The sequence below is a fragment of the Pituophis catenifer genome, unplaced genomic scaffold, assembly GCF_029215685.1.
Source record: "Pituophis catenifer annectens isolate HBS135680 unplaced genomic scaffold, rPitCat1.0.hap2 SCAF_8, whole genome shotgun sequence".
NCBI lineage: Eukaryota > Metazoa > Chordata > Lepidosauria > Squamata > Colubridae > Pituophis > Pituophis catenifer.
Window position 1 is genome coordinate 77,425,374 of NW_027256888.1, and position 25,947 is coordinate 77,451,320.

The 25,947-nt window shown below is 43.6% G+C and overlaps 1 protein-coding gene across 1 annotated transcript; it reads left to right on the forward strand.

Moving 5' to 3' along the window:
• The first annotated feature begins 1,243 nt into the window (after window positions 1–1,243).
• Window positions 1,244–5,489, forward strand: NPFFR2 (neuropeptide FF receptor 2). The gene is made up of 3 exons (XM_070949173.1): window positions 1,244–1,571; window positions 2,881–2,980; window positions 4,646–5,489. Exons 1-3 carry the CDS (start codon window positions 1,244–1,246, stop codon window positions 5,487–5,489), a joined length of 1,272 nt encoding a protein of 423 aa, XP_070805274.1.
• Window positions 5,490–25,947: the final 20,458 nt, after the last annotated feature.

The following is a 25,947-nucleotide window of genomic DNA, read 5'->3' on the forward strand; positions in this document are numbered from 1 at the left end:
AGAAAAATAATATTCCTTTCAGGGAGAAGAATGTTTGACTGGTTAATATGGCTGGGCCCAAAATTCCTGTTGATAAGAAAGATAGTTTTTAAATGATTTTTGTCCCCTTTTACGACCTGTCTTGCCACAGTTGCTAAGTGAGTCACTTCAGTTCTTAAGTTTGTAACACGGTTGTTAAGTGAATCTGGCTTCCCCAGAAGGTCGCAAAAGGGGATCACGTGAACCTGGGATACTGCAACCATCATAAATATGAGCCAATTGCCAAACGTCTGAATTTTGATCACGTGACAGTGGGATATTGCGACGGTCGTAAGTGTGAAAAATGAAAAAAAGTCACATTTTTTTCAGTGCTGTTGTCACTTCGAACGGTCACTAAACGAATAGTTGTAAGAGGAGGACAGCTTCAAGAGGTAGTCTTCAACTTACAACAGTTCATTTAGTGACCATTCAAAGTTACACCAGGGCTGAAAAAAAGCGACTTATGACCGTTTTCACACTTACGACCGCTGACGCATCCTTAGGGTCACGTGATCCAAATTTATATCCTTGGCAACTGACTCGTATTTACGACGGTTGCAGTGTCCTGGGCTCACGTGATTCCCTTTTGCGACCTTCTAACACGCAATGTCAGAAGCCAATGTTAAGTCGATGTTACTTGGAACCTTACACACAAAGTCAATGGGGAACCCAGATTCACTTAATAACCATGTTACTAACTTAACAATTATTGTCGTAACAACTGTGGCAAGAAAGGTCGTAAAAGGGGGTAAAACTCACTTAACGACCATCTCGCTTAGCAATGTAAATCTTGTTAGCCCAGCCCTATTAAACCAGTTAAAAATTCAACTGCCTGAAAGGCATGGGTGAAATCCAGCAGGTTCGGGAGAACTGGTAGCGGAAATTTTGAGTAGTTCGGAGAATTGGCAAATACCACCTCTGGCTGGCCCCAGAGTGGGGAGGGAGTGGGGATTTTGCAATATCCTTCCCCTGCCATGCCCACCAAGCCACACCCACCAAGCCACGCCCACCGAACCGGTAGTAAAAATAATTGCATTTCACCACTGCTGAAAGTGGTATTATTTTTCCAGCAACGGAATTCTTAGAATTCTTGCTTCTTAGCAACAGAAAATTTGGGCTTAATGGCGGCCGTAACTCGAGGACTTACCTTACTTACTGCCTTTTCTTCTCCACTAACTTATTGGGTTTTGTTTTTTTTAATTTTTGCTTCGAGGTGCCGCTTAAGATGGATAAGAACGAGGAGCTGGGTTCTTCGATGGGCGAACTCTCTCCGAGAAATTGCACCGCTGCAGTCAATGCGTGTCAGATGGAACCCAACGTCACCTATGTGGGATTTTACCTCCATCACCCCCTTGTCGCTTCCGTTTTCATCGTCTCCTACCTCTTCATCTTCCTTCTGTGCATGATCGGCAACGGGGTCGTCTGCTTTACCGTTCTGCAGAGCAAGCATATGCGCACCGTCACCAATCTCTTCATCTTGAATCTGGCGGTCAGCGATCTGCTGGTGGGCGTCTTTTGCATGCCCACCACTCTCCTGGACAACATCATAACAGGTACATGGGCCCACGGGGCATCGCATCCTTTGGGGGGGGGAATCGTTCCCGCGAATGTCGAGGAGGGATGAGGGGGAAACACAATCCGACTTGCGAGATTGCGTTACGATAAGTAACCTGTAGAGCCCGTGGTGCTCTCTCAACTCAGTTGTTCTCTTGCAGACATCTGGTTACCCGACTAAGTAACAACATCAGTGCTAGAAGGAAGTGGGGTTTGCAAGGAGGAGGAGGAGGAGGAGGAGGAGGAGGAGGAGGAGGAGGAGGAGGAGGAGGAGGAGGAGGAGGAGGAGGAGGAGGAGGAGGAGAAGTGTGGGTTCTTGATGAGCTTGCTTGTTTTTTTTCTTTTAAATAATTTTTATTAAACAGTTTTTTAAAAAACAAACAAACACTCAAAACACAAACAGATATTTACATCTTCTTTTCAACATCTTCGCATCAGTCGTCCATATTTATACATTTTCTCTTTCTTACCTTAATGTATCTTTTATACATATATTTCTAGTACATCATATATATACCGTTATAATAATAATAATAATAATAATAATCTCTTAATCTACATATTTTATTTACATTTAACATAAACAGGTACCTAATTTTCTTTCCACAATTTATATCTTATTTGTTTCCATACTCCTCCACCTATTTTAACCATTGTTTAGTTTTCTTTTGTCCCCCCCTTTTTTTCCCGCCTTTCTCCTCCAACCATTTATACCATTTCTCCCTGACTAAGTAGTATTCTGTTTCACTTTTTTCTTGTATCTCCTTTGTGAGCTTATCCATTTCCGCACCCTCCATAATTTTTCTAATCACCTTGTCTTCTGATGGTATGTCATTGTTTTTCCAGTTTGGGGTGAAAACTATTCGTGCTGCTGTAATTATGTGAATAATTAAGTATCTTAATTCTTTTTCATATGACCCAGTAATTATTCCCAGTAGGAAAGTTTCTGGCCTCATTTCTATTTGTTGATTTATAATTTCTTCTATTGGTGTTTTAATTATTTGCCAAAATTGTATTGCCTTATGGCAGGACCACCACATGTGATAAGAAGTTCCTTTTTGATGTTTACATTTCCAACATAGTGGGGAGGTATTTGGAAACATCTTTGCCAATCTGGCAGGTGGGAGATGCCACCTATAAAATATTTTATATATATTTTCTTTATACCTTGCTTGTTTTCTTGAAGACCTTTTCCATTTAATATAAAAGTTATTGAATGCTGTAGCTGTTCTTTTTTGGTGCACTTAAGTGAAAAGAATTGAATACGGTTGTTGGCCTTTTCATCTAAAACAATGCTTTCTTTTCCAGGATGGCCTTTTGGAAGTATTGCCTGCAAAATGAATGGCACCGTTCAGGGAATCTCTGTTTCTGCTTCTGTCTTCACTTTGGTGGCCATTGCAGTTGACAGGTATGGCTTTGTATAAACCTCAAAATTGGATAGAGAGTACAGAAATCCGTTGTTCTTCTGTTGCTTAGAATGGCGTGTTCTCCAGACTTGGTAGTGAGATCCAGGGGAAAATGAGGATAGAAAGCACAAGCACCCAGGTCCACATTTCATCTAGTTTGGCTCCGACGTTTCCGCACCGTGACATGAAATACGTACCGGTAGATAACAGTTTCGATTGTGTGCATTATGGTTAAGGAAACTTAGAGATCCAAGCACTGTTCCAAAGCCATAATCGATCAAACTAATTGTATGTGCATTCAGAATTCTAGTTTACTTTTTTTTATGTTTGACAGAAAAGAGGTGGCCTTTGTAGATTACTGTTTCTCTTTAGCCAAGAAAGAAAAGAAAAAGAAAGAAAGAAAGAAAGAAAGAAAGAAAGAAAGAAAGAAAGAAAGAAAGAAAGAAAAAAAAAGAAAAGATATAGAGGGAGAGAGAGAGATTAGGACTGAAGTCTAGCTTGGGAGGGAGGGAGGGAGGAAGAAGGAAGGAAAGAGAAATAAAGAGAGAGAGAGAGAGAAAGAGAAGGAAGGAATGAAGGAAAGAGAAAGAGAAAGAAAGAGAAAGAAAGAAAGGAAAGAAAGAGAAAGAAAGAAAAGAAAGAAAGAAAAGGTATGAGGGAGAGAGAGAGATTAGGACTGAAGTCTAGTTTGGGAGGGAGGAAGAGGGAAGGAAAGAGAAAGAAAGAAAGAAAGAGAGAGAGAGAAAGAAAGAAAGAAAAGATATAGAGGAGAAAGAGAGATTAGGACTGAAGTCTAGTTTGGGAGGGAAGGAGGAAGGAAGGAAGGAAAGGAAGGAAGGAAGGAAGGAAGGAGGGAAGGAAGGAAGGAAGGAAGGAAGGATATAGGGGGAGAGAGAGAGATTAGGACTGAAGTCTAGTTTGGGAGAGAGGAAGAGGGAAGGAAAGAGAAAGAAAGAGAGAGAAAGAAAGAAAGAAAGGAAGGAAGGAAGGAAGGAAGGAAGGAAGGAAGAAAGAAAGAAAGAAAGAAAGAAAGAAAGAAAGAAAGAAAGAAAGAAAGAAAGAAAATTAGAAAATTCCTAGGCATCAAAGGGCAGGACAAGAAGTAAGATGTAAGATGTTGAGTCCATAGAAACAGTGCAGAGAAGAGCGACAAAGACGATAAGAAGTCTGGAGGCTAAAGCATATGACGAACGGTTGCAGGAACTGGGTATGTCTAGTCTAATGAAGAGAAGAACCAGGAGTGACATATCAGCAGTCTTCCAATCTCTGAGCGGCTATCACAGAGAAAGGGGGTCCACCTATTCTCCAAAGCACCTGAGGGCAGGACAAGAAGTCATGGATGGAAACTTATCAGAGAAGGAGCCAAATTCCTGACAGTGGAAATTATAAAATCAGTGAAAGAGCTTGCGTTCAGAAGTTGTGGGAGCTCCATTAGTGGAGGTTTTCAAGAAGAGATTGGACAGCCATGTGTCTGAAATGGAATAGTCTCTCCTGCCATGGGCTGGACTAGAAGGCCTCCAAGGTCCCTTCCAACTCTGTGTTATTCTGTTGGGATTCTGTGATTCTTAGCACAATAAAAACCAACTTTGTGTTGCTTGTGATAATGCGACTATTCCACTGTGTTGCTGTTTGACGAACTTAACTATTCCTTCTTCTCCTCCTTGCAGGTTCCGTTCTATTGTTTATCCCTTCAAACCAAAACTTACCGTGTGGATAGCACTTATGTTGATAGCCATCATCTGGGTCCTGGCTATTGTCATCATGTGTCCCTCTGCTGTCATGCTGAAGCTAATAGAAGAAAAGCATTTCCAGGTCATTCTTGGCGAGGACAACCAAACCCGTCCCATCTACTGGTGCCGGGAAGACTGGCCCAACGAGGACATGAAGAAGATCTACACCACTGTCCTCTTCGCCAACATCTACTTGGCTCCCCTGTCGCTCATTGTCATCATGTACGCTCGGATAGGGATCACGCTCTTCAACACGGTGCTCGCCTCTGGAAAGCAAGGCCACGAGCGCCACTCCATCTACAAGAAGAAGTTGAAGGTCATCAAGATGCTGATCATCGTGGCTTTATTGTTCATCCTCTCCTGGTTGCCCCTGTGGACCTTGGCCATGCTGTCCGATTATGCAGAACTGGACGAGGCACAGTATAAGCTCATCAATATCTACGTCTACCCCTTTGCCCATTGGTTGGCCTTCTTCAACAGTAGCGTCAACCCAATCATCTACGGCTACTTCAACGAGAACTTCCGGCGAGGTTTCCAAGCTGCATTTCAGCTGCAGCTCTGCTCCGGGGAGGCGATACCTCGGGAAATGTATTCTCAACGGGCACAAAGCAATGCGGTCTTGCCAGCCACGGTGCCCCAGCAGATAGACCACGATCTATCCTCGTGCGTCGCCGGGCAGTCCACTCAAAAGGGGAACTGGGTGGACAAGACGCAGGTTTTGGTGATGGAGAATCTAGAACCTGCTTCAAACGACAACGGCGCTAAGCAAGACTTGCTTTGAACTACCTCAGCTGCCGGATGGATGTCCCGATTCAGGGTTTCTCAACTTTGGCAAATTTAAGATGTGTGGACTTCCAACTCCAAGAATTCTCCAAGCTGGCTGGCTGGGGAATTCTGGGAGTTGAAGTTCCCACATCTTAAAATTGCCAAGGTTGAAGAAACACTGTCCTAATTGATGCATCAGACATAACATTTGAACCCACCTGTGGGGAAAAGAAAAATAATTGCTGGTGTTTTGAGATCTTCTAGCTGTATCGAATCATTTCTGTCTCCTACAGGTAGTCCTTTACTTATGACCATTCATTTAATGACCATTTGGAGTTACAGCAGCACCGAACAAAGGGACTTACAATCAGTCCTTACACTTTTGATCATCAGAGCTCTCCCCCTCTCCCCCCCCCGAGTCACAGGATCAAAATTTGGGCACTTAGAATAGAATAAAAGACTTGGAAGGGACCTTGGAGGTCTTCTAGTCCAACCCCCTGTCCAGGAAGGGGTTGGCAACTGATTGCCATTTGTCATCTTCCAAGCTCATTTCTGACAAGTGAAGTCAACGGGGGAAGCAAGATTCGCTTAACAACCATGGCGTCTTAATGACCATAGCATAACAGGTCATGAAATTGGCCAATGACTCATTTGACAAACCATCTCACTTAGCAACAAACGTTCCGATTCTAACTGTGGCTGTAAGTTGAGGACTACCTGTAGTTGATTTATTAGAATTTTGAGGGAAAGTATTTTTCCAAGATCCATAAGAATCAGGGGTGATTGTGTCATCTTTCTATATATAATGCTTGGACTATCCCACAGAAGAAGTCTCAAAGTGCTACTGGTGGATCCTTACAGTTGCCATATACTGTATATAAAATATTTTTTTAAAGAAGAAAACCAATTTTTTTTCAAAAGATGTTTATACATGAAGAGTCGGAGATCATCACTTTCCGTTCAAGAGTTAGCATAAATCTGGATCCCTGTCAAAATATAAATTCTTGGACATAAACACTAAATCGATTCCAGCATGCGCTAGCCATAAATTAGAGCAGAAGTGGGGAACAATGGTTCCTTTATGACTTGTGGACTTCAGCTCCCAGCATTCCTGGGTCAGCATGGCCCAGGAATTCTGGGAGTTGAAGTCCACAAGTCATAAAGAGGCCATCGTTCCCTACTCCGACTTAGAGAATGATACATAAATATTCAGTTTCCTTTGGGCGTTCTTTTAAAGGAAATCTGGGCTTAAAACTTATACAGATTTTACGCATTAAAAAATTATGCCTGCTTTTCGTTACTTTGAGAGGGGAAGTGATCAGCATGTACTCCTCAACTCTCATGGTATCTTGAGAATAAGGTTCAATAATTAAGGGAGGAAAGGTGTTACCTCAAATTCTTTCTCCCCATTTGCTCTTTTAAGTGACTAATACCATGTTTCCCCCAAAATAAGACCGGGTCTTATATTAATTTTTGCTCCAAAAGATGGACTAAATTTGGACTAAAGATGGACTTTAGGACTTATTTTCCAATTGGGTCTTATTTTCGGGGAAATACAGTACTAAAATCCATCCGTCTGGCTGACGATCTTAACTAGGGCTTATTTTGGGGGGGGGGGTAGAGCTTATATTATGACAATCCTGGAAAAAATCATGCTAGGGCTTATTTTCCGATTGGGTCTTATTTTCTGGGAAACACGGTAGCACCCCTCTGAATATTTTCTTTAGTAGTCTAGAACAGCAACCCCCAATCTTTTGGGCACCAGGGACCCGTTCTGTGGAGAGAGTTCTTTCCACGGACCGGAGGAAGTATCATTTCGTGTGCTATCTTCATCCCGTGGATTGGGCTTTGCTTGTTTGCGGGGCCCGATTTCTGGCATGCCGTGGCCCCGTGCCAGTTCATGGACTGGGGGTGGTGGGCCCCGGCTCTAGAATTCCTGTCAGGGTTCTAATGCTTCATTGGCTAGAGGTCAAAGTCAAAACACTTTTTACTGGATAATTTTACCCTGTTTCCCCGAAAATAAGACATCCCCTGAAAATAAACCCAGTCGGGCTTTTGCGCGCATATGCTAAAATAAGTCTCCCCCTGAAAATAAGCCCTCCCCGAAAATATTTAAATGCAGAGCTGGAAATCAGGTAAGACGGCAAGAGGAGCTCCATGTGCCCCAAAATAATAAGACCTCCCGAAAATAAGGCCAAGCGCTTATTTCAGGGTTCAAAAAAATATAAGACGGGGTCTTATTTTTGGGGAAACATGGTAGTTTTCTTAAATTGCCTTCTTCAGTTCAGTCCCTTGTGGTAGCATTGGGCGGTAACGTCCATCTAAAAGTATCAGAGAAGAGGGAGCTCATCCTGACAGGAACTGCAATCCCACATGGTCAAAGACAGCCTACTTTATTTGTATATATGTGTACACTTTTACCTTGAAATGTAAAATAAGCTTCCATCTGCCTGCTTGCCAACGGCCACGCGAAGCCCTTGCTTGTAACCACCATGGCAATTTATTTGGATATGTTAGAAAAAACGTGGTAAACCAGAGGAGTGAATTTCAGCCGGTCCCTCTTTCTCTCAGCCCAAATGATCTCAATTATCTTGTGGGGAAAATAGGAAGAGGATGGAGTAGCAGGGAGGATGATTAGGAAGGAGTATTAGGAAGGAGTATCAATATTAAGGAAAGAGCATCAGGAGGATAAAACATACAATGAATGGTTGCAGGAACTGGTTATTCTCCAAAGCACCTGAGGGCAGGACAAGAAGCAACGGATGGAAACTAATCAAGGAGAGAAGCAATCTAGAACTAAGGAGGAATTTCCTGACAGTGAGAACAATCAATCAGTGGAACTACTTGCCTCCAGAAGTTGTGAATGCTCCAACACTGGAAGTATTTAAGAAGAGATTGGGTAACCATTTGTCTGAAATGGTATAGGGCAGTGATGATGGCAAACCTTTTTTCGGCACTTGGTGCTCGTCAGAGCCGCGTTCCAGAAAAGCCAACTTCCGGGTTCTGGCGCACATGTGCGCCCGACAATCAGCTGGCTGGTGCACATGCGCCAACCGGTTTTCGACACTGCCCCACGTGCGCAGACAGATGATTGTCACCCATGCATGCAAACCAGAAACACATTTTTTTATTAAGGATTGTTTGCAACTTCTGGGCACAGGAATGGTGCCACACTCTTGGAGAACCTGATTTTAAACTTCAAATAATGTGTGCGGTCCTTGGTGCAACTTCTAGCTTCATTACCCAACTATGTAACATCTTCAGTGCCTAGCCCTGACGATGTTACCGACATGGGTAATGAAAGGTCTGCAAGAAAACAACCAAGCTCAGAGAGCACTAAGGGCCCCACAGTTAAATCCAGAACTACAAATATTCTCTTTTAAATAATCCTTTTATGGGGCAAAACAGTTGTAGGGCAGGAGATGGGAAAGGTTTTCTTGAGTCTCTGTGGCAATCAGTGGTATCAGTTTCCGTGGCACCCAAAATTCGGTACATTGGCTTACCTGCCTTTGACTAATCCTCAGTTAACTTTACAAGCTACCATCCTGAGAATTCATGCACAGTTGTTCTCCCAAGATTAAAAACAGGGCCATATTTTTAACCTTGCCTGCATGTCATGAAACGGTTTTTCGGTTTCGAACACAAACTCTCCTCTGATCCTTGTTGCCAAAAATTGGTGGGGCTTTTTTTTTTTTAATCCAGGAGTGTGCCATCGGCAATTCTTGCTCTTCTAGTCCATAAACTCCTTTGTGGCTGAAAATGGGTGACACGTGTATGCTTCAAGGCTCTGTCATCAGCATTCAACTTCACGAGATCCAAGCTAGTATGGCTTCAATCCAGCTCTTTAATATCTATGGAGATCCTCAGCAGAGGTGGGTTTCATATAATTTTACCACCGGTTCGCCGCGCATTGAAAATATGAGTGCGCAGGTGCACACGCTTGCTTTGCTCGCTCACGCAGCTTCCGTGCAAGCGCATGATCTTCTGTGCATGTGCACAGCTTAGAAAACATGGCTAAATAGGATGGCATAGCACCAGGGCAGGTCGCCACTACCACTTCGCCCGAACCGGTCTGAACCGGCTGAATACTGATCACCGGTCTGAACCGGCTGAATACTGATCACTGGTCTGAACCGGCTGAATACTGATCACCGGTCTGAACCGGCTGAATACTGATCACTGGTCCGAACTGGCTGAATACCGATTACAAGTCCAAACTGGCAGAATACCACAACTGATCCTCAGTCATCCAGGTCATGGTTGTCCCAAAAGGGCTTTTTCGAAAGGCGACAGGACTTCTTTGGTTTTTTTCCCTTGAAGACGTTTCGCTTCTCATCCAAGAAGCTTCTTCAGTTCCGAAGAACTGGAGAAGAATGGAAGAAGCTTCTTCAATGAGAAGCAAAACGTCTTCAAGGATAAATCAAAGAAGTTCAGTGGCCTTTTGAGACAGCTTTTTGATAGTCCATTCTGACTGAGAAATTGAGAAGGTCTCATAACAGACCTGGGGCTTCCAGATGGTGTATAAATTATCCCAGTGAGTTACTGTAAGAACGGTAAGGCGCATCCTACCACGGACCTAAATATACAGGTAGACCTCGATGGACACTAAATGAATGGTTGTAAGTTGAGGATTACTTGTTCAGGTAGTTCTCGACTTACAACCATTCCTTTAGTGACCATTCAAAGTTACAACGGCTCTGAAAAATGTGACAATTTTTCACAGTTACGACCTTTGCAGCATCTCCCTGAACCCGTGATCAAAATTCAGAAGTTTGGCAACAGGTTCGTATCTATGACCGTTGCTGTGTCACCTGATCCCCTCACGCGACCTTCTTCCCAAGCAAAGTCAATAGGGAAGCCGGATTCACTTAACAACCAGGTTACTAACTTAACAACTGGAGGGATTCACTTAACAATGGGGGCAAGAAAGGTCGTAAAACGGGACAAAACTCCCTTAAAAATATCTCACTTAACAGCAGAAACGTTGGGCTTCATCGTGGCCGCAAGTCGAGGACTACCTGTACAGAGACAATTTGGTGAAGAGATGTCATTTACATGCTTTTTATCTGGAGAGGGATCTTCGTGAAATCTATTGTGTTTATAACCAGGTTGCCAACTTTTACAGATTTACAGATTAACAGAGTTGGAAGGGACCTTGTGGGTCATCTAGTCCAGCCTCCCACCCAAGCAGGTGACACCACACCATTTCTGACAAATGGCAGTCCAATCTTTTCTTGAAAGCCTCCCGTGATGAAGCTTCCACAACTTCCGAAGGCAACTTCTGTTCCATTGATTGATTGATTTTTCTCACTGTCAGGAAATTTCTCCTTATTTCTAGGTTGAATCTCTCTTTGGTCAGTTTCCATCCATTATACAGTATAACATAGCACACAGGCAGAAATTATAAGCACCGTCTAACAGATTTTTCCACAAGATATTGGTTTAGGCTTAAATGGGGTTGCGTCAGTGGTGGGTTCCGCCCGGTTCCGCTGAGCTGGTAGTGATGACCATATGACATCACTGAACTGGTTCTCTTTGTTCGGGAGCTGGGTCCTCCCGCCCCCGTGTTATTCTTACCTTTTATTTGGCCCCACCCCCAATCTATTGCTGCCTCCTGAGTCCCAGCTGATTGGCTAGAAGGAAAAAAAACTGTTTAAAGTGCTGCTTCAAAGGGCCGCCCTACAGCCGATCAGTGTTAAAAGGCAGTGTGGTGGTAGACCGATGCCTCCAAAAACAAATGAGTAGACCGGTGCCTCCAAAAATAAATGGGTAGACTGGTGCCTCCAAAAACAAATGGGTAGATCGATGCCTCCAAAAACAAATGAGTAGACCGGTGCCTCCAAAAACAAATGAGTAGACGGGTGCCTCCGAAAACAAATGAGTAGACCGGTGCCTCCAAAAATAAATGGGTAGACCGGTGCCTCCAAAAATAAATGAGTAGACCGGTGCCTCCAAAAACAAATGAGTAGACAGGTGCCTCCAAAAATAAATGGGTAGACCAGTGCCTCCAAAAACAAATGAGTAGACCGGTGCCTCCAAAAACAAATGGGTAGACCGGTGCCCCCAAAAACAAATGAGTAGGCCGGTACAGCTCTGCAAGCAGTTAAAAGCCTGGTAGACCAGTACCTCTACTAAATCCTAAAGAATTGTCATCATTGATCATCAAGCCACGCCCACAAAATAAGCCACGCCCACAGAACTGGTAGTAAAAAAATTAGAACCCACCCCTGGGTTACGTGGTCTGTAATGCAAAATGTTCCAGGAAGAAAAACAGTCTTTCCCTCAAATTGCAGCCCCTTGTTTCTGCAAGATTTCTGCAGTTCCACAACTCTTAAGCTGCTGCAAATGGAACATTTCACCGAATGCTTAGACCCCAGACCTTAAATGTTCACCCTGTTCGTTTCATTTTTGTTTTACATAACAAATGCATAATAAGCATCTTATCTCACTCAAAAGGTGCTCGGGGACACACCTTTGAAAATGCAGGGCAGAAAATATTGTTAGGACTGATAAATTTGCTCTTATTTTGATCCATAAATACATTTGTCTCCTCTGTCTGAAATGGTATAGGGTCTCCTGCTTGAGAAGTGGGTAGGAGTAGAAGATAGATTAACAGAGTTGGAAGGGATTTTGTATGTCATCTAGTTCCCCCAAAAGCAGGAGACCCTACACCATTGCTGACAGATGATAGCCCAATCTCTTCTTGAAAGTCTCCAGTGATGAAGCTCCCACAACTTCTGAAGGCAACTTCTGTTCCAATTGTTGCTTGTTCTCACTGTCAGAAAATTTCTCCTTATTTCCAGGTTGAATCTCTCCTCGTTCAGGTTCCATCTATTATTTCTTGTCTGGCTTTCAGGTGCTTTGGAAAATAGCTTGACCACCCCTCCTTTCTGTGGCAGCCCCTCAAATATTGGAAGTCAGTTATCCTGTCTCCCCTGGTCCTTCTCTTCACTAGACTAGCCATGTCCAGTTCCCTGCAACCGTTTATCGTATGTTTTAGTTTCCAGTCCCCTAATCATCTTGGTTGCTCTTTTCTGCACTTTTTCTAGAGTCTCAACATCTTTTTTATAGTGTGGTGTTACCAAAACTGGATGCAGTACTCTAGGTGTGGTCTTACTAAGGCTTGATCTTGATTGTATCCCTCTGTTAACGCAATTTAGGATTGCATTGGCTTTTTTTGGCTGCCACCCCACACCGTTGGCTCATATTTAACTGGTTGTCCACTAAGACTCCAAGTTCCCTCTCACAGTTACTGCTATTAAGCCTAGTTTCACCCAGTCGACCTCCAAATAAAGGTCCTTTATTTATTTATTTTATTTATTTTTATTAATCATATTTCTATGCCCCCCACTCTCCGAGGACTCTGGGCGGCTTACAACAATCGACAGTATACTAAATAGCATATTGCCCCCAACAATCTGGGTCCTCATTTTACCCACCTCGGAAGGATGGAAGGCTGAGTCAACCTTGAGCCGGTGAGATTTGATCCGCTGATCTGCTGAACTAGCAGTCAGGTGAAGTAGCTGCAGTACAGCACTCTAACCACTGCGCCACCTTGGCTCGCCACTTTCCCAACTCTTCTGTTATTCTGGGTTATATTTCCTTCTGCTTCACATTACAATTGGCAAGGTAATAGAACTCCAATAGAATTGGACGTGGGTTGGGTGGTTGGTGCCTCAGCGGAAGCAACAGACACATCCTAGTCATAGGGACATGGTGACTCAGTGGCTAAGATGTTGAGCTTGTCGATCGAAAAGTCAGCAGTTCAGCGGTTCGAATCCCTGGTGCCGCATACCCAGTTTACTGAGTGGCAAGTGAAACATCTCCCAGCATCCTCTCCTTTTTTTTTTTTTTTTGGACTCTACAGTTTTGAGCCATTCTGAAGTACAGCAACACCAATGTACAATAAGTAAATAAATTGCTTGCAATTTTATTATCATAGCAGTCACTTGGTCTTTCTTAATTTGCTTCTGGACAGGTTGGCTACACAAAAGGGTAATGTTCTGTCCCCGTCTCACACACACACACAAACAGACAGCCGGGTGTAAAATAAACTGGCAGACAACCAATTCTTCCAATAAGACGCTTGGCAGCAACCCAGTAGCTGCTTGCCAAGAACTTTTACTCAATAAACAAAATACCCACAGTCAAGAATTGTCCAGTTCGTAAATTAAATCCAAGGCCGATAATGTTGTTTCCAAAGATGCAATGTGACTCGATAGTAGTTAGTTTTGTCCGTCACAGAGTCTGAATGGCCACCTCACCCCCTTTTATACCCTGTGGGGTGTGGTCCAGTGACTCAACTTAATCTCTGGCACACCTTTTCTTCTGTTGCGCGCGCTTATCTCTGCGACGCTGCCGAGGATCCAGCCAAGACTCATTACCCTCATCACTGTCCACCTGTGGCTGCGTGGACGTGCTTGGCCCTGGCCCTATCTCTTGCCCTTCGGCGGATACCGAAGGCATTGCCAGAGAGGAGGGTCCTGGAGAGGGAGGCCTTGCCAACTCCTCTCCTTCACTCTCGGAGTCCTCTCCTGCCGATGACACAGGCTCAGGTAATGGAGCCACAACAGGTAAGGTTTTACCGCAGTGAATAACTCTTCATTGGCTCTGTTTACTGAAGCTCTCTATCCCTTGACTGTGTATTTTAAAAAGGATGTGAATTCATCAGGAGGACCAGGGACTCATCGCGCCATTTTAAATGATTAAGTTTAACTTGGTTAAACAAGAACCTACAGAGCCAATACAATAAAATTAAAGGTAAAGGTTCCCCTCGCACATATGTGCTAGTCGTTCCTGACTCTAGGGGGCGGTACTCATCTCCGTTTCAAAGCCGAAGAGCCAGCGCTGTCTGACGACATCTCTGTGGTCATGTGGCTGGCATGACTAAACGCCAAAGGCGCACGGAAAGCTGTTACCTTCTCACCAAAGGTGGTCCCTATTTTTCTACTTGCATTTTTTTAAGTGCTTTCGAGCTGCTAGGTTGGCAGAAGCTGGGAATAGATACAGATACATCCAGGGACGCGGTGCCTCAGTGTCTAAGATGCTGAGCTTGTCGATCGAAAAGTCGGCAGTTCAGCGGTTCGAATCCCTGGTGCCGCATAACAGGGTGAGCATCTTGTCCCAGCTTCTGCCAACCTAGCAGTTCGAAAGCACGTAAAAAATGCAAGTAGAAAAATAAGGACCACCTTTGGTGGGAAGGTAATAGCGTTCTGTGCACCTTTGGCATTTAGTCATGCCGGCCACATGACCACGGAGACGTCTTCAGACAGCGCTGGCTCTTCGGCTTTGAAATGTAGATGAGCACCGCCCCCTAGAGTCAGGAACGACTAGCACATATGTGTGAGGGGAACCTTTACCTTTACACATACACACACAGAGACACAGAGAGGGATGAGATTTCTCAAGTGAAATAGCACATGGATCACTAAGTTAGAACCCACATGCGTTCTCTCAAAATGCCAGTTGTTGGGGCGCACAAAATAGAGACTTAGCAAGCGCCGACCTTGTGGGTTTACCGGCACAATTTAATTGGCTTGAAATGAAAGCATTAAACAGGATAGATAAATCTTCCCCTTTTATCCCAACCTGCAATTTTCATGCCCTGCAAAAGCCAGCATTCGATGTTTCTTTCGAAGAGCCAGGCTTATTGAAATGATTGCAAGCTGGGTTTCATTTGCGTTGGAAACGCACCTCGATGGAAGAGATGGGAAAGACAAAAGCGTTAAAAAACAACAACAACTCAAAACCACCCAGAGAGGCAGAACCTCATTTAATCTCTCTTGCTTTTCACTACGAAACTCTAAATAGCTGCTTCATTAGTTGCTCAACCTCCTTCGGAAAGCAGGGGGCTTTATATGCGCCAGTTGCGCCCTTTCTTGGACCGAGATGACCTTTGCACAGTCACTCATGTCCTGGTTACTTCCCGCTTGGATTACTGCAATTCCCTCTACATGGGCCTGCCCCTGAGATGCACCCGGAGACTCCAGCTGATCCAGAATGCAGCCGCACGGGTTGTTACGGGAGCCCCTCGTTACTCCCATATAACACCCCTCCTGCGTGAGCTGCACTGGTTATCAGTGGTTCTCCGGGTCCGCTTCAAGGTTCTAGTTCTCACCTATAAGGCCCTACATGACTTAAGTCCGGGATATTTGCAGGACCGTCTCCTGCCTGCCTCTCACCGTCCTGTTCGCTCACATAGGGCCGCTCTCGTCAGGGTTCCGACGGTGAACCAATGCCGTCTTGCTATACCCAGGGGTAGGGCGTTCTCTGTGGGTGCTCTCACCCTCTGGAATGAATTACCTACCGAGCTCCGGACGGCTCCTGATCTCCGTTCCTTCCGTCGGGACCTGAAGACTTGGCTGTTCAAGCAAATAGACTAACTCTGATTCCGGGTTTTTTTATTTTTTATTTTTATTTCATTTTTTTTTATTTACTATTAATTAGTTATTTAGTTTAAAATGGGATTTTATTGTACTTGTTTCTTAACTTGTGTTCGCCGCCCTGAGTCCTTTGGGAGAAGGGCGGCATATAAATACATGTAATAAATAAAATGGGATTAAATTAAATTAAATTAAATTAAATTAAATTAAATTAAATTAAATTAAATTAAATTAAATTAAATTAAATTAAATTAAATTAAATTAAATAATTAAATTAAATTAAATTAAATTAAATTAAATTAAATAATTAAATTAAATTAAATTAATTAAATTAAATTAAATTAAATTAAATTAAATTAAATTAAATTAAATTAAATTAAATTAAAATGGGATTTTATTGTACTTGTTCCTTAACTTGTGTTCGCCGTCCTGAGTCCTTCGGGAGAATGGCAGCATATAAATACATGTAATTAATTAATAAATAAATAAATAAATAAATAAATAAATAAATAAATAAATAAATAAATAAATAAATATCTGAATGAATGAATGAATGAATGAATGAATAAATAAATAAATAAATAAATAAATAAATAAATAAATAAATAAATAAATAAATAAATATCACCTCCAGAGTCCATCTCTGGAGGTGGTTAATCTACCAGGACCTCATTATCTATTTACTCCAGAAGTAGATTTGGCCAGCATTCATCTTGGTCAAGTATCAGTCAAATGAGCAATTTGCATTTTCATGAGCCTTCTAATTAAATCGGTAATTTAATGGGTAAATTACCGATGGTGTATTCTATCTCGTGGTTGGGCTTAGCGTTTCTGAATCAGCACATACGGGAGGATTGTTAAACCTTCCTGGTTTTGTATTGAGGTACTTCTCCACTTGCATCTGGCCTTGTGGCTTTTTTTCGGGTGATCTTGTTTCTCAATTAATCTGTTGCTTCAGCAGAACTTGAAAAAGAAAAAATTGAATATATGAAAAAGAAAAACAGAGAAATAACTGTGGAAGAAGGATGTTCTGTTGAAATTGTCCTCTCTAAAGAGCAATAGCAATTGCACTTATATAGGTAAAGGTAAAAATCCCCCTTGCACATATGTGCTAGTCGTTCCCGACTCAGAGCACTGGGTGGTGCTCATCTCCGTTTCAAAGCTGAAGAGCCAGTGCTGTCCGAAGACGTCTCCGTGATCATGTGGCTGGCATGACTAAATGCCGAAGGTGCACAGAACGCTCTTACCTTCCCACCAAAGGTGGTCCCTATTTTTCTACTTGCATTTTTCATGTGCTTTCGAACTGCTAGGTTGGCAGAAGCTGGGACAAATAACGGGAGCTCACCCTGTTACGCGGCACCTTTCGATCGACAAGCTCAGCGTCTTAGCCACTGAGTCACCGCGTCCCTTAGCACTTATGTACCACCCCTCCTAGTGCTTTACAATAGTCTGGCAGTTCACAATGTCAGTATATTGTCCCCAACAATCTGAGTCCTCATTTTACTGACCTCGGAAGGATGGGAAGGCTGAGTCAAACTTTGAGCCGGTCAGGATCGAACTCCTGGCAGTGGGCAGAGTTAGCCTGCAAGACTGCATTCTAACCACTGCATCACTACGGCGCAACTGTTTTACTAACTAAACAACTTAACAATTGTGGCAAGGAAGGTTGTAAAATGGGACAAAACTCACTTAACAACTATATTGGTGGCGCAGCAAATTAAAATGCTGTTAAATAGCACTTAGCTTCCAGCTGCCTGCAATTACTGCAAGTTCGAATCTCACCAGGCTCAAGGTTGACTCAGCCTTCCATCCTTTCGAGGTAGGTAAAATGAGGACCCGGATTGTGGGGGCAATAAGCTGACTTTGTATAAAAAAGAACACCACTTAGAGGGGGCCCGAAAGCCCTACTAAGCAGGTATATACAAAAGTATGAAGGCTATTGCTTAACGCATTGTAAGCCGCCCTGAGTCTCCGGAGAAGGGCGGCATATAAATCGAACCAATAAAATAAATAAATAATAAATGATCTCACTTAGCAACATAACTTTTTGGCTCAATTGTGGTCGTAAATCAAGAACTACCTTTGCCCATTGGCTAATTCGGACCAAACATAGAAATGAAACCATCTTGTTGTCCAACCAACCAAATAAGATGGGAGAAGATCATGTTGGACCTACCCAGGTGATGATCTTCAATGGAGTGGAAGATGGGACTTCAAATTTCTCTTCCCTCCAATTCTTTATTTTATAAGCAATTCTGGATTACCTCCATTGAATCATTGGGTATCTTTAGCACCATCGTCACTTTTTAGTGATTGTCGTCTGCTGAGCCATCCGGTTGTTCTTGTGTTGTGTCCATCACATGATAATAGGGAGTATCAGAATGGTATGTTCAAAACTTCTCTGTGGTGCCTTCACAACCATGAGGGCCAAATATGGTTCTAGGCTCCTGAGTGGATAGGATTGTGTGGAGTGGAGAGACTAGACCAGGGATTTGCAACCTTAAATACTCAAAGAGCCATTTGGACCCATTTCCCACAGAAAAGAAAACACCGGGAGCCACAAAACCTGGGTGGGCGTGGCCAACTTGATGTCACTCACTTCCACCAGTCACATGACACCCCCCTCAGCCACGCCTACCCAGCCGGTCATTAGAGCAGAGAACCGGTTGTTAAAAAACACCGGGAACCACACAATCTTTTTGACATCTCTCTCTCTCCCCTCCCTCCCTCTCTCTCTCCCTCTCTCTCTGTATCTCTCTATGTCTCTCTCTCCCTCCCTCTCTCTGTATCTCCCTGTCTCTGCCCCGGATGCTTCTCCATCCCCTGCCATCACCCTTACCTTCTCAGGCCAGACGAGGAGTGGGAGAGGAGGGCGAGGGGCGGGGCCAGCCAGTGGTGGGATCACCTGACAGGGAGCCACAGCAGAGGGCCCAAAGAGCCACATGAGGCTCCGGAGCTGCAGGTTGCTGACCCCTGTGCTAGACTAAATGATACACAAACTGGTCTCTTGCTTATTTTTTTAGCAACACTAAAGTGTTGGAAGATGGGAAGATGGAGACAACCTTTTTTTTTCTTTTATTTTTTTTATAAAAAGTTTTTTTTTATTTTTAATTCTCACAAACATACATAAATGTACAATCTCTTAGCCATTATTAATCGTACACATTATCTTTTGACTTTTCATATTAGTTCATTCTTCAGCCTAAAGATTTAAAATATATTCGGAGTTGCTCTTCTACCATTCCATATCTTTCTTATTTCACAACCTTTCCTCTCTTTCTCCCCCTTTTCCCTTCCCTCTCTCCTTCTATCCTTTTCAGCTTTCTTCTTTCTCCTCTCCCTCTCCTTCTTTACTTCCCCTTCCTTTCCCCCACTCCTCCCCTTTTCGTCTCTTTCTAACCCTCTCTCCTACTCTTATTTCTCTTCCCTTTCTTCCTCTCCTTTTCCCTTCCTTCTCTCTCTCTCCTTTCCTCCCTTCTGGAAGATGGAGACAACCTTGAAGGCCAGATACAGTTCTAGGCAGGGGTGGGTTCTACTTACCTTTACTCAGTGATGGGATTCAAATAATTTAACAACCAGTTCTCTGCCCTAATGACTTCTTCCAACAACCAGTTCACCAAACTGCTCAGAAAGTTAACAACCGGTTCTCCCGAAGTGGTGCGAACCGGCTGAATCCCACCACTGCCTTTACTACCGGTTCACAACGGGATTGCGAGCATGCATACCTTGCTTCTGCTCATGTGCCTTACTTCTGCACATGTGCAGATCAATGATGACGGCATCCAGGGCGGTGGGCGGGGCCTCCCTCCAGTTTTACTACCGGTTCTTGCGAACCGGTCCTAACCAGGGGCAACCCACCACTGGTTCTAGGCTCCTGAGTGGGTAGGATTTGTGTGGAGAAACTAAACTACCCATAAACTGGTATTTTTTTTTTAGTAATACTATCACTGTAGGGATTCAGTTAGATTTGTGCCTCAGGTGCCATTATGTGTTTATTGTACCGTTTTGTCGATTTCTTTTGCCCTCTTGAGTTGCAACTGGCAAGATGGAAAGGCAATACCAGCTGAGGTAATAAATAAGGAATGCATTAAAATAAAGATGAAAACCATCTGAACAAAAGCGAATCTTTGGAGGAAAACTGCTTTAATGCTGGCCGTGTTGTTGCGTGTACCTACAAAACAGAGATATTTATATTTTAAAAACTAGATGTCAAAACCTTTCCAGCTCTGTTATTATTTAGCATAGCATGACTCCCTTTAGCGTAACAAATAACCGGTGATTTAAGACATACATCCAACCAGAACGGAAACATTTGCGGGTGTTGAGATTTTCACCCAAACAATGAAAGCAATGTTATGATTCCGCGGGTATACAAAAGGAGACTCAGTCAGCATAAATTCAGAATTTGCCCTTGGGGATGCTTCAGAAGCTCAAGATTCTTATTTATCAGAAGAAAACACTAATGCCATACAGGAAAATTCTGTGCAAAAAATCAAATACAGGTAGTCCTTAACTTACAACCATTCGTTGTAAGCTGAGGACTTCAATAGTACAACGGCACTGAAAAAAAAAGGGACTTATTTCAAATTGTAAACATACACAGGCAAACACACGAAACCCAACTAGCACCATGTAAACCTAATTATAATGCTCACAGTTCAAACGACGAGACTCAATCCCCATCGCTTTATTTAATCAACCCACTGTCAGCATTCTGATGCTGCCATAAAAAGGAGGAGACGAGGCTTGACTTTTCACCTACTTATTTTCTCTGTAGATAATATCCCCTAGGAGATGGGATGGGAGGGGGACATTCCTGTGGGCTGAGGTCAGAAGCTGTGGAGACTGACTTGGAAGATGGCCAATGAGAAGATGAGAATTGGGGAACGGAAAGGGAAGGGTTTGGGGGGTCAGAGGGTTAGTATCAGCTACGATGTAGTCGGGGCCAGATCTGTCGTACTCAATAAATGGAATACTTCAGCAAAGATTAATTGTTTGGGAGTGCAATTTATTTGAGATGACATCGAAACCTGACACCCACTTCTCCACATACCCACATTCAGGGTGGTCTTCAGATCCTTTAGCAACGGGTTCGCTGCCCCGTTGCTGGGTGGGCATGGCCATGGTGGGCGTGGCTTAGTCGACCGTCTGCACCACAGGGGGTGTGGGGCATTTTTTGCTCTCCCCAGGCTCCGGAGGCTTTTCTCGAGCCTCCGGGAGGGCAAAAACAGCTTCTCCTGGGATCCAGAGGCCCTCCCGAGGCCAGAAACAGGCCCATTTCTGGACTTCCAGAACCTACGGTAGGCCTGTTTTTTGCCCTCCCAGAGCCTCCATGCGGCTCCTGCACTTACCTGGAATGAAAAATGGGCTGCATGGAGACTCCTGGGAGGGGCAGGCAGTGTGGGCGTGGCCAGCTAGAGGTGGCATTTAAGAGTTCGCCAAACCCTTGCGATCCTTGACTAGAGGATCGCCCGAATCCTGCTGAACCCCCAGGAGCCCAACCCTGCCCTCAAGTGTCACACACTAGAATCAGCATGTCCTTCAAACCCACACCAAGTTCCAGTTTCCCTATAAAACAATCTCTCTATGCCCCATTTTCTTTGTAGCTACTCCCAACGTGCAAACATATTTGATTTTTGGGAAGAAATAAATCTCCTTTCCTCACAATGTGTCTGGATTTGATGAAGATTTGCTGCTGTGCAACCCGGCTCAGGTTGGCACCCCAAATTATTCTTCTGACAGTCGTTAAGGAATGATTGTAAGTGGAGGATTACCTATACTTTTTTAGAGCACGGGAGCATATCTTTATGCCTAAATTTAACGTTTCATGTGAGACGTCAGAGATCTTAGGATAACCACTTAAATATGAGCTAGCTGTGTGTTGCAGCTGCCAAAAAAGCCAACACAGTTCTAGGCTGCATTAACAGAGGGATAGAATCAAGAATGAGTGTTTTTTGAAGTGTTTGGTAGAATGAAGTGTTTTTTTAAAAAAAAAATATTTTATTAGTTTTAAAAGTAAAACAATGGACATTGCTCAACGTCTCTGGTTTCTAACATTTGCATCTAAATCAAGTTAATAAGTAATCTATTCCTTGATCTATATACAAATTTACATATCTCCTATTTTATTATATATCAAGTATGCAGTATTTTACTTCCTAAACAACTATGCATGTATTTAATAAACCTATATTACATTCACAAATTCAATGTACATTGATATATTAATATACATTGATATATACATTTCCAGACATTCGTTATCCCTTGTTTTTGGCATTCTTCCTTTTATCTAACCAATTATAAAATTTATTCTAGACTTCATAGTATGTTGATTCACTTTTGTCTTTCAGTTCTAAAGTGAGTCTGTCCATCTCTGCACAGCTGTAAATTTTGTGTATTACTTCTTCTTCTGAGGGTATTTCTTTACACTTCCATTTTTGAGCAAATGCTAGCCTTGCCGCGGTAAGTATATGCAATATTAAATAGGTTACATTATTGTCATATTTGTCATCTGTCATGCCCAGTAAGAAAAATTCCGGCTTAAGTTCTATTTTAAACATTAACATCGCTTCTAACCAGCTCCTTATTTGCTGCCAGAAACTTTTGGCTTTTGAGCACTCCCACCACATATGATAATATGACCCTAGATCCACCTCACATTTCCAACAATTGGGGAGGATCATGTGAAGTGTTAATACCACTTTATAATGCCTTGGTAAGGCCACACTTGGAATACTGCATCCAGTTTTGATCTTCACAATATTAAAAAGATGTTAAAACTCTAGAAAGAATACAGAGAAGGGCAACAAGATGATTAGGGGATTGGGGACTAAAACATATGAAGAACGGTTACAGAAACTGGGCGTGGCTAGTCTAGTGAAGAGAAGAGAAGGACCACGGGAGACGTGATAGCAGTCTTCCAATATTTGGGGGGATGCCACAGAGAGGAGGGGGGTCAAGCTATTTTCCAAGACACCCGAAGGTCAGACAAGGAACAATGGATGGAAACTGAACAAGGAGAGATTCAACCTGGAAATAAGGAGAAATTTTCTGACAGTGCGAACAATCAACCTATGGAACAGAAGCTGCCTTCAGAAGTTGTGGGAGCTTCATCACTGGAGGCTTTCAAGAAGAGACTGTCTGCCATCTGTCAGAAATGGTGTAGGGTCTCCTGCTTGGACGGGGAGTTGGACTAGATGACCTACAAGGTCCCTTCCAACTCTGTTAATCTGTTAAGTAGAAACAATGGATGGAAACTAATCAAGGAGAGAACTAATCTAGAAGAAAGGAGACATTTCCTGACAGAACAATCAGCCAGGAACAGCTTGCCTCCAAAACCTGCGAGTGTTCCAACACTTGAAGTTTTTAAGGAGAGACTGGATAGCCATTTGTTTGGAATGGTATAGGCCAGTGATGGCTAACCTTTTTGCCATCATGTGCCAAAAGCAGGGAGAGTGTGAGGGGGGAGAGCGCACGCATGTGCCCACACCCATAATTCTATGCGCCTCCCCGCTTTTGGCACACGATGGCACAGTGGGCCCAGTAGGCCCGTTTTTTTTGCCCTCCCCAGGCTCCAGAGGCTTTCTAGGAACCTGGGGAAGGCGAAAAAGGCCTTCCCCAGCTCCCCGGAGGCCCTCCGGAGTCTGGAAACGGCCTGTTTGCCGACTTCCGGTGGGACCGGAAGGCCCGTTTTTTGCTCTCCCCAGGCTCCAGAGCCTTTCTAGGAGCCTGGGAAGAGCGAAAAAACGGGCCTTCCCCCTCCCCACAGGCCCTCCGGAGGCCAGAAACAGCCTGTTTCCCTACTTCCGGTGGGCCCAGAAGGCCGAAAAATGGAGCAGAACTTGCGTGCCCACCGATATGGCTGCGCGTGCCACCTGTGGCACGCATGCCATAGGTTCACCATCACGGGTATAGGCATTCCTGCTGGAGTAGAGGGTTGGACTAGAAGACCTCCAAGGTCCCTTTTAACGCTATTATTCTGTTATCTTGACCTGGAACATTGAGAGCGGGGTTTACACATCCGTTTACAGCAGGAATGGAAAAAAAAAAAAAGCTATTTAGCATGGATGTTTCTGCTTCTTAGCCATTTTTCATTCTGCCTTAATGAACAATTGCATAACGGTCCAAGAGAGACTGTAAGGTGGTATCAACTTTCTGCATAATAAATGTTCTGGGCCAGACTCATAATCTTTTCGATTCTCATGACTGGAAATCCTTCAGCCCAACTCCGATGTCATTTGCATATTTGCAGCTTTCAAGATTTAACATTCAAACCGATCGCTGGCTGTAGAAACAAAGACGAATATATTTGCAAGAGCGACTATTACTCCTGGTGATAAATTTTGGCCGCTGTAGGATTAACAAAATAAAGTCATCAAACTTCATCAGCTCTTTCATTATTATTAAGCCTGGTTGCTGGAGAAGATTTAAGTGTGTCACATTCACAACATCCCACCTTCGCTCTTTCTGGGTTTGGATGTGATTTCCTAATGAATTTGCATCTCTCCCGAGATGTTAGAATGACATTGTGGCAATATTAAAATGATGTCTTTAATTGTCCAACGTGAATGGTGGCAGGAAAGTCACACTTGTAAGTAATTGTTTTTAGGCGATCAGGAAATGAAGACCAGACTCCTCAGAGGATGATGATTTAGTTATTCTTTATTTATTGGTTCGATTTATATGCCACCCTTCTCCGGAGACTCAGGGCGGCTTACAATGCATTAAGCAATAGCCTTCATACTTTTGTATATACCTGCTTAGTGTTGTGGCTCCGTTACCTGAGCCTGTGTCATCGGCAGGAGAGGACTCCGAGAGTGAAGGAGAGGAGTTGGCAAGGCCTCCCTCTCCAGGACCCTCCTCTCTGGCAATGCCTTCGGTGTCTGCCGAAGGGCAAGAGATAGGGCCAGGGCCAAGCACGTCCACGCAGCCACAGGTGGACAGTGATGAGGGTAATGAGTCTTGGCTGGATCCACGCCAGCATCGCAGAGATAAGCACACGCAACAGAAGAAAAGGCTGGGAGGAGGAGGAGAAGGGGGGTTGGAAAGGGGAAGGAGAAGGAGAAGAAGGAAAAGGAGAAGAAGGAGAAAAGCAACCTTATTTTACATGCAATTAAATAATTACAGGTAATACATTTTAACTGGTAGCTGATAGTAATTCTGATAGTAATTATGTATGTGGTGTGTGCATTCTGAACTTGCCATTTTCAGGTCACTGCCCCACCCCCTGCCCCGTTTTGGGCCTAGTAGGCCTTCCTGCACTTACCTGGAAGCCAAAATGGGGTGCATGGGGACTCCTGGAAGGGGTGAGCGGGATGGGGCGGGGCGGGGCCAGCCAGCAATTTAACTACTGATTTTCCCGAATCGGCTGAATCCCACCAGTGGTTTTAACTCTTTTATTCATTTTCTGCCTGCCTGTTTGTCAACCTGGGCTACAATAATACACATGGAACGCCTTTACCAATTCCCTCTTAATTGCTGAAACTAAGAAATGAACCGTGCTTTCCATAGGTGCGTTTGCAAGAAAAATGGTGTTTAAACCAAACAAACAGATATTTTTTTTGTAAATCGTGACTCACTTATCACCTTTCTCAATCATTCTTGGGTTTCTGAAGAGCCCGGGCATTTATTTTAATGCTTTTTTTTTATCTTATTCCTATTCATCCAGCCTGATCGCCTTGCAGAATATCTCTTTATTTTTTTCACATTAATTCTGAATATCGCACAATGTTTTCCAGAAACTCACCTCTGGCTTTTGCGTTACCGCTACTCGTATACAATTCACCATAGCCAATTTGCAACCTCTTTCTTTCGCTCCGATTTCCTTTGCTTTCGTCATGCATGCTAAACATTAGACATTAGATTCTACCTAGTCAAGGTTGAGAGCGTTATTAAGAGCTCCGTCTTCCTTTGAGTTTCGTGTCTGAATGAATAATGCTGTCACAATTCGAAGAAGTGAAGGGCACCAAAGGTTTAGTATTGCCTTTTCAAGCTCCGTATTCATCAGTTTTCAAGGACTCTGCTTATATAACCTCTCAAGTCCCATTATGCTGGGATGATGCTCATCCCAGCATAATGGGATGAGCATCA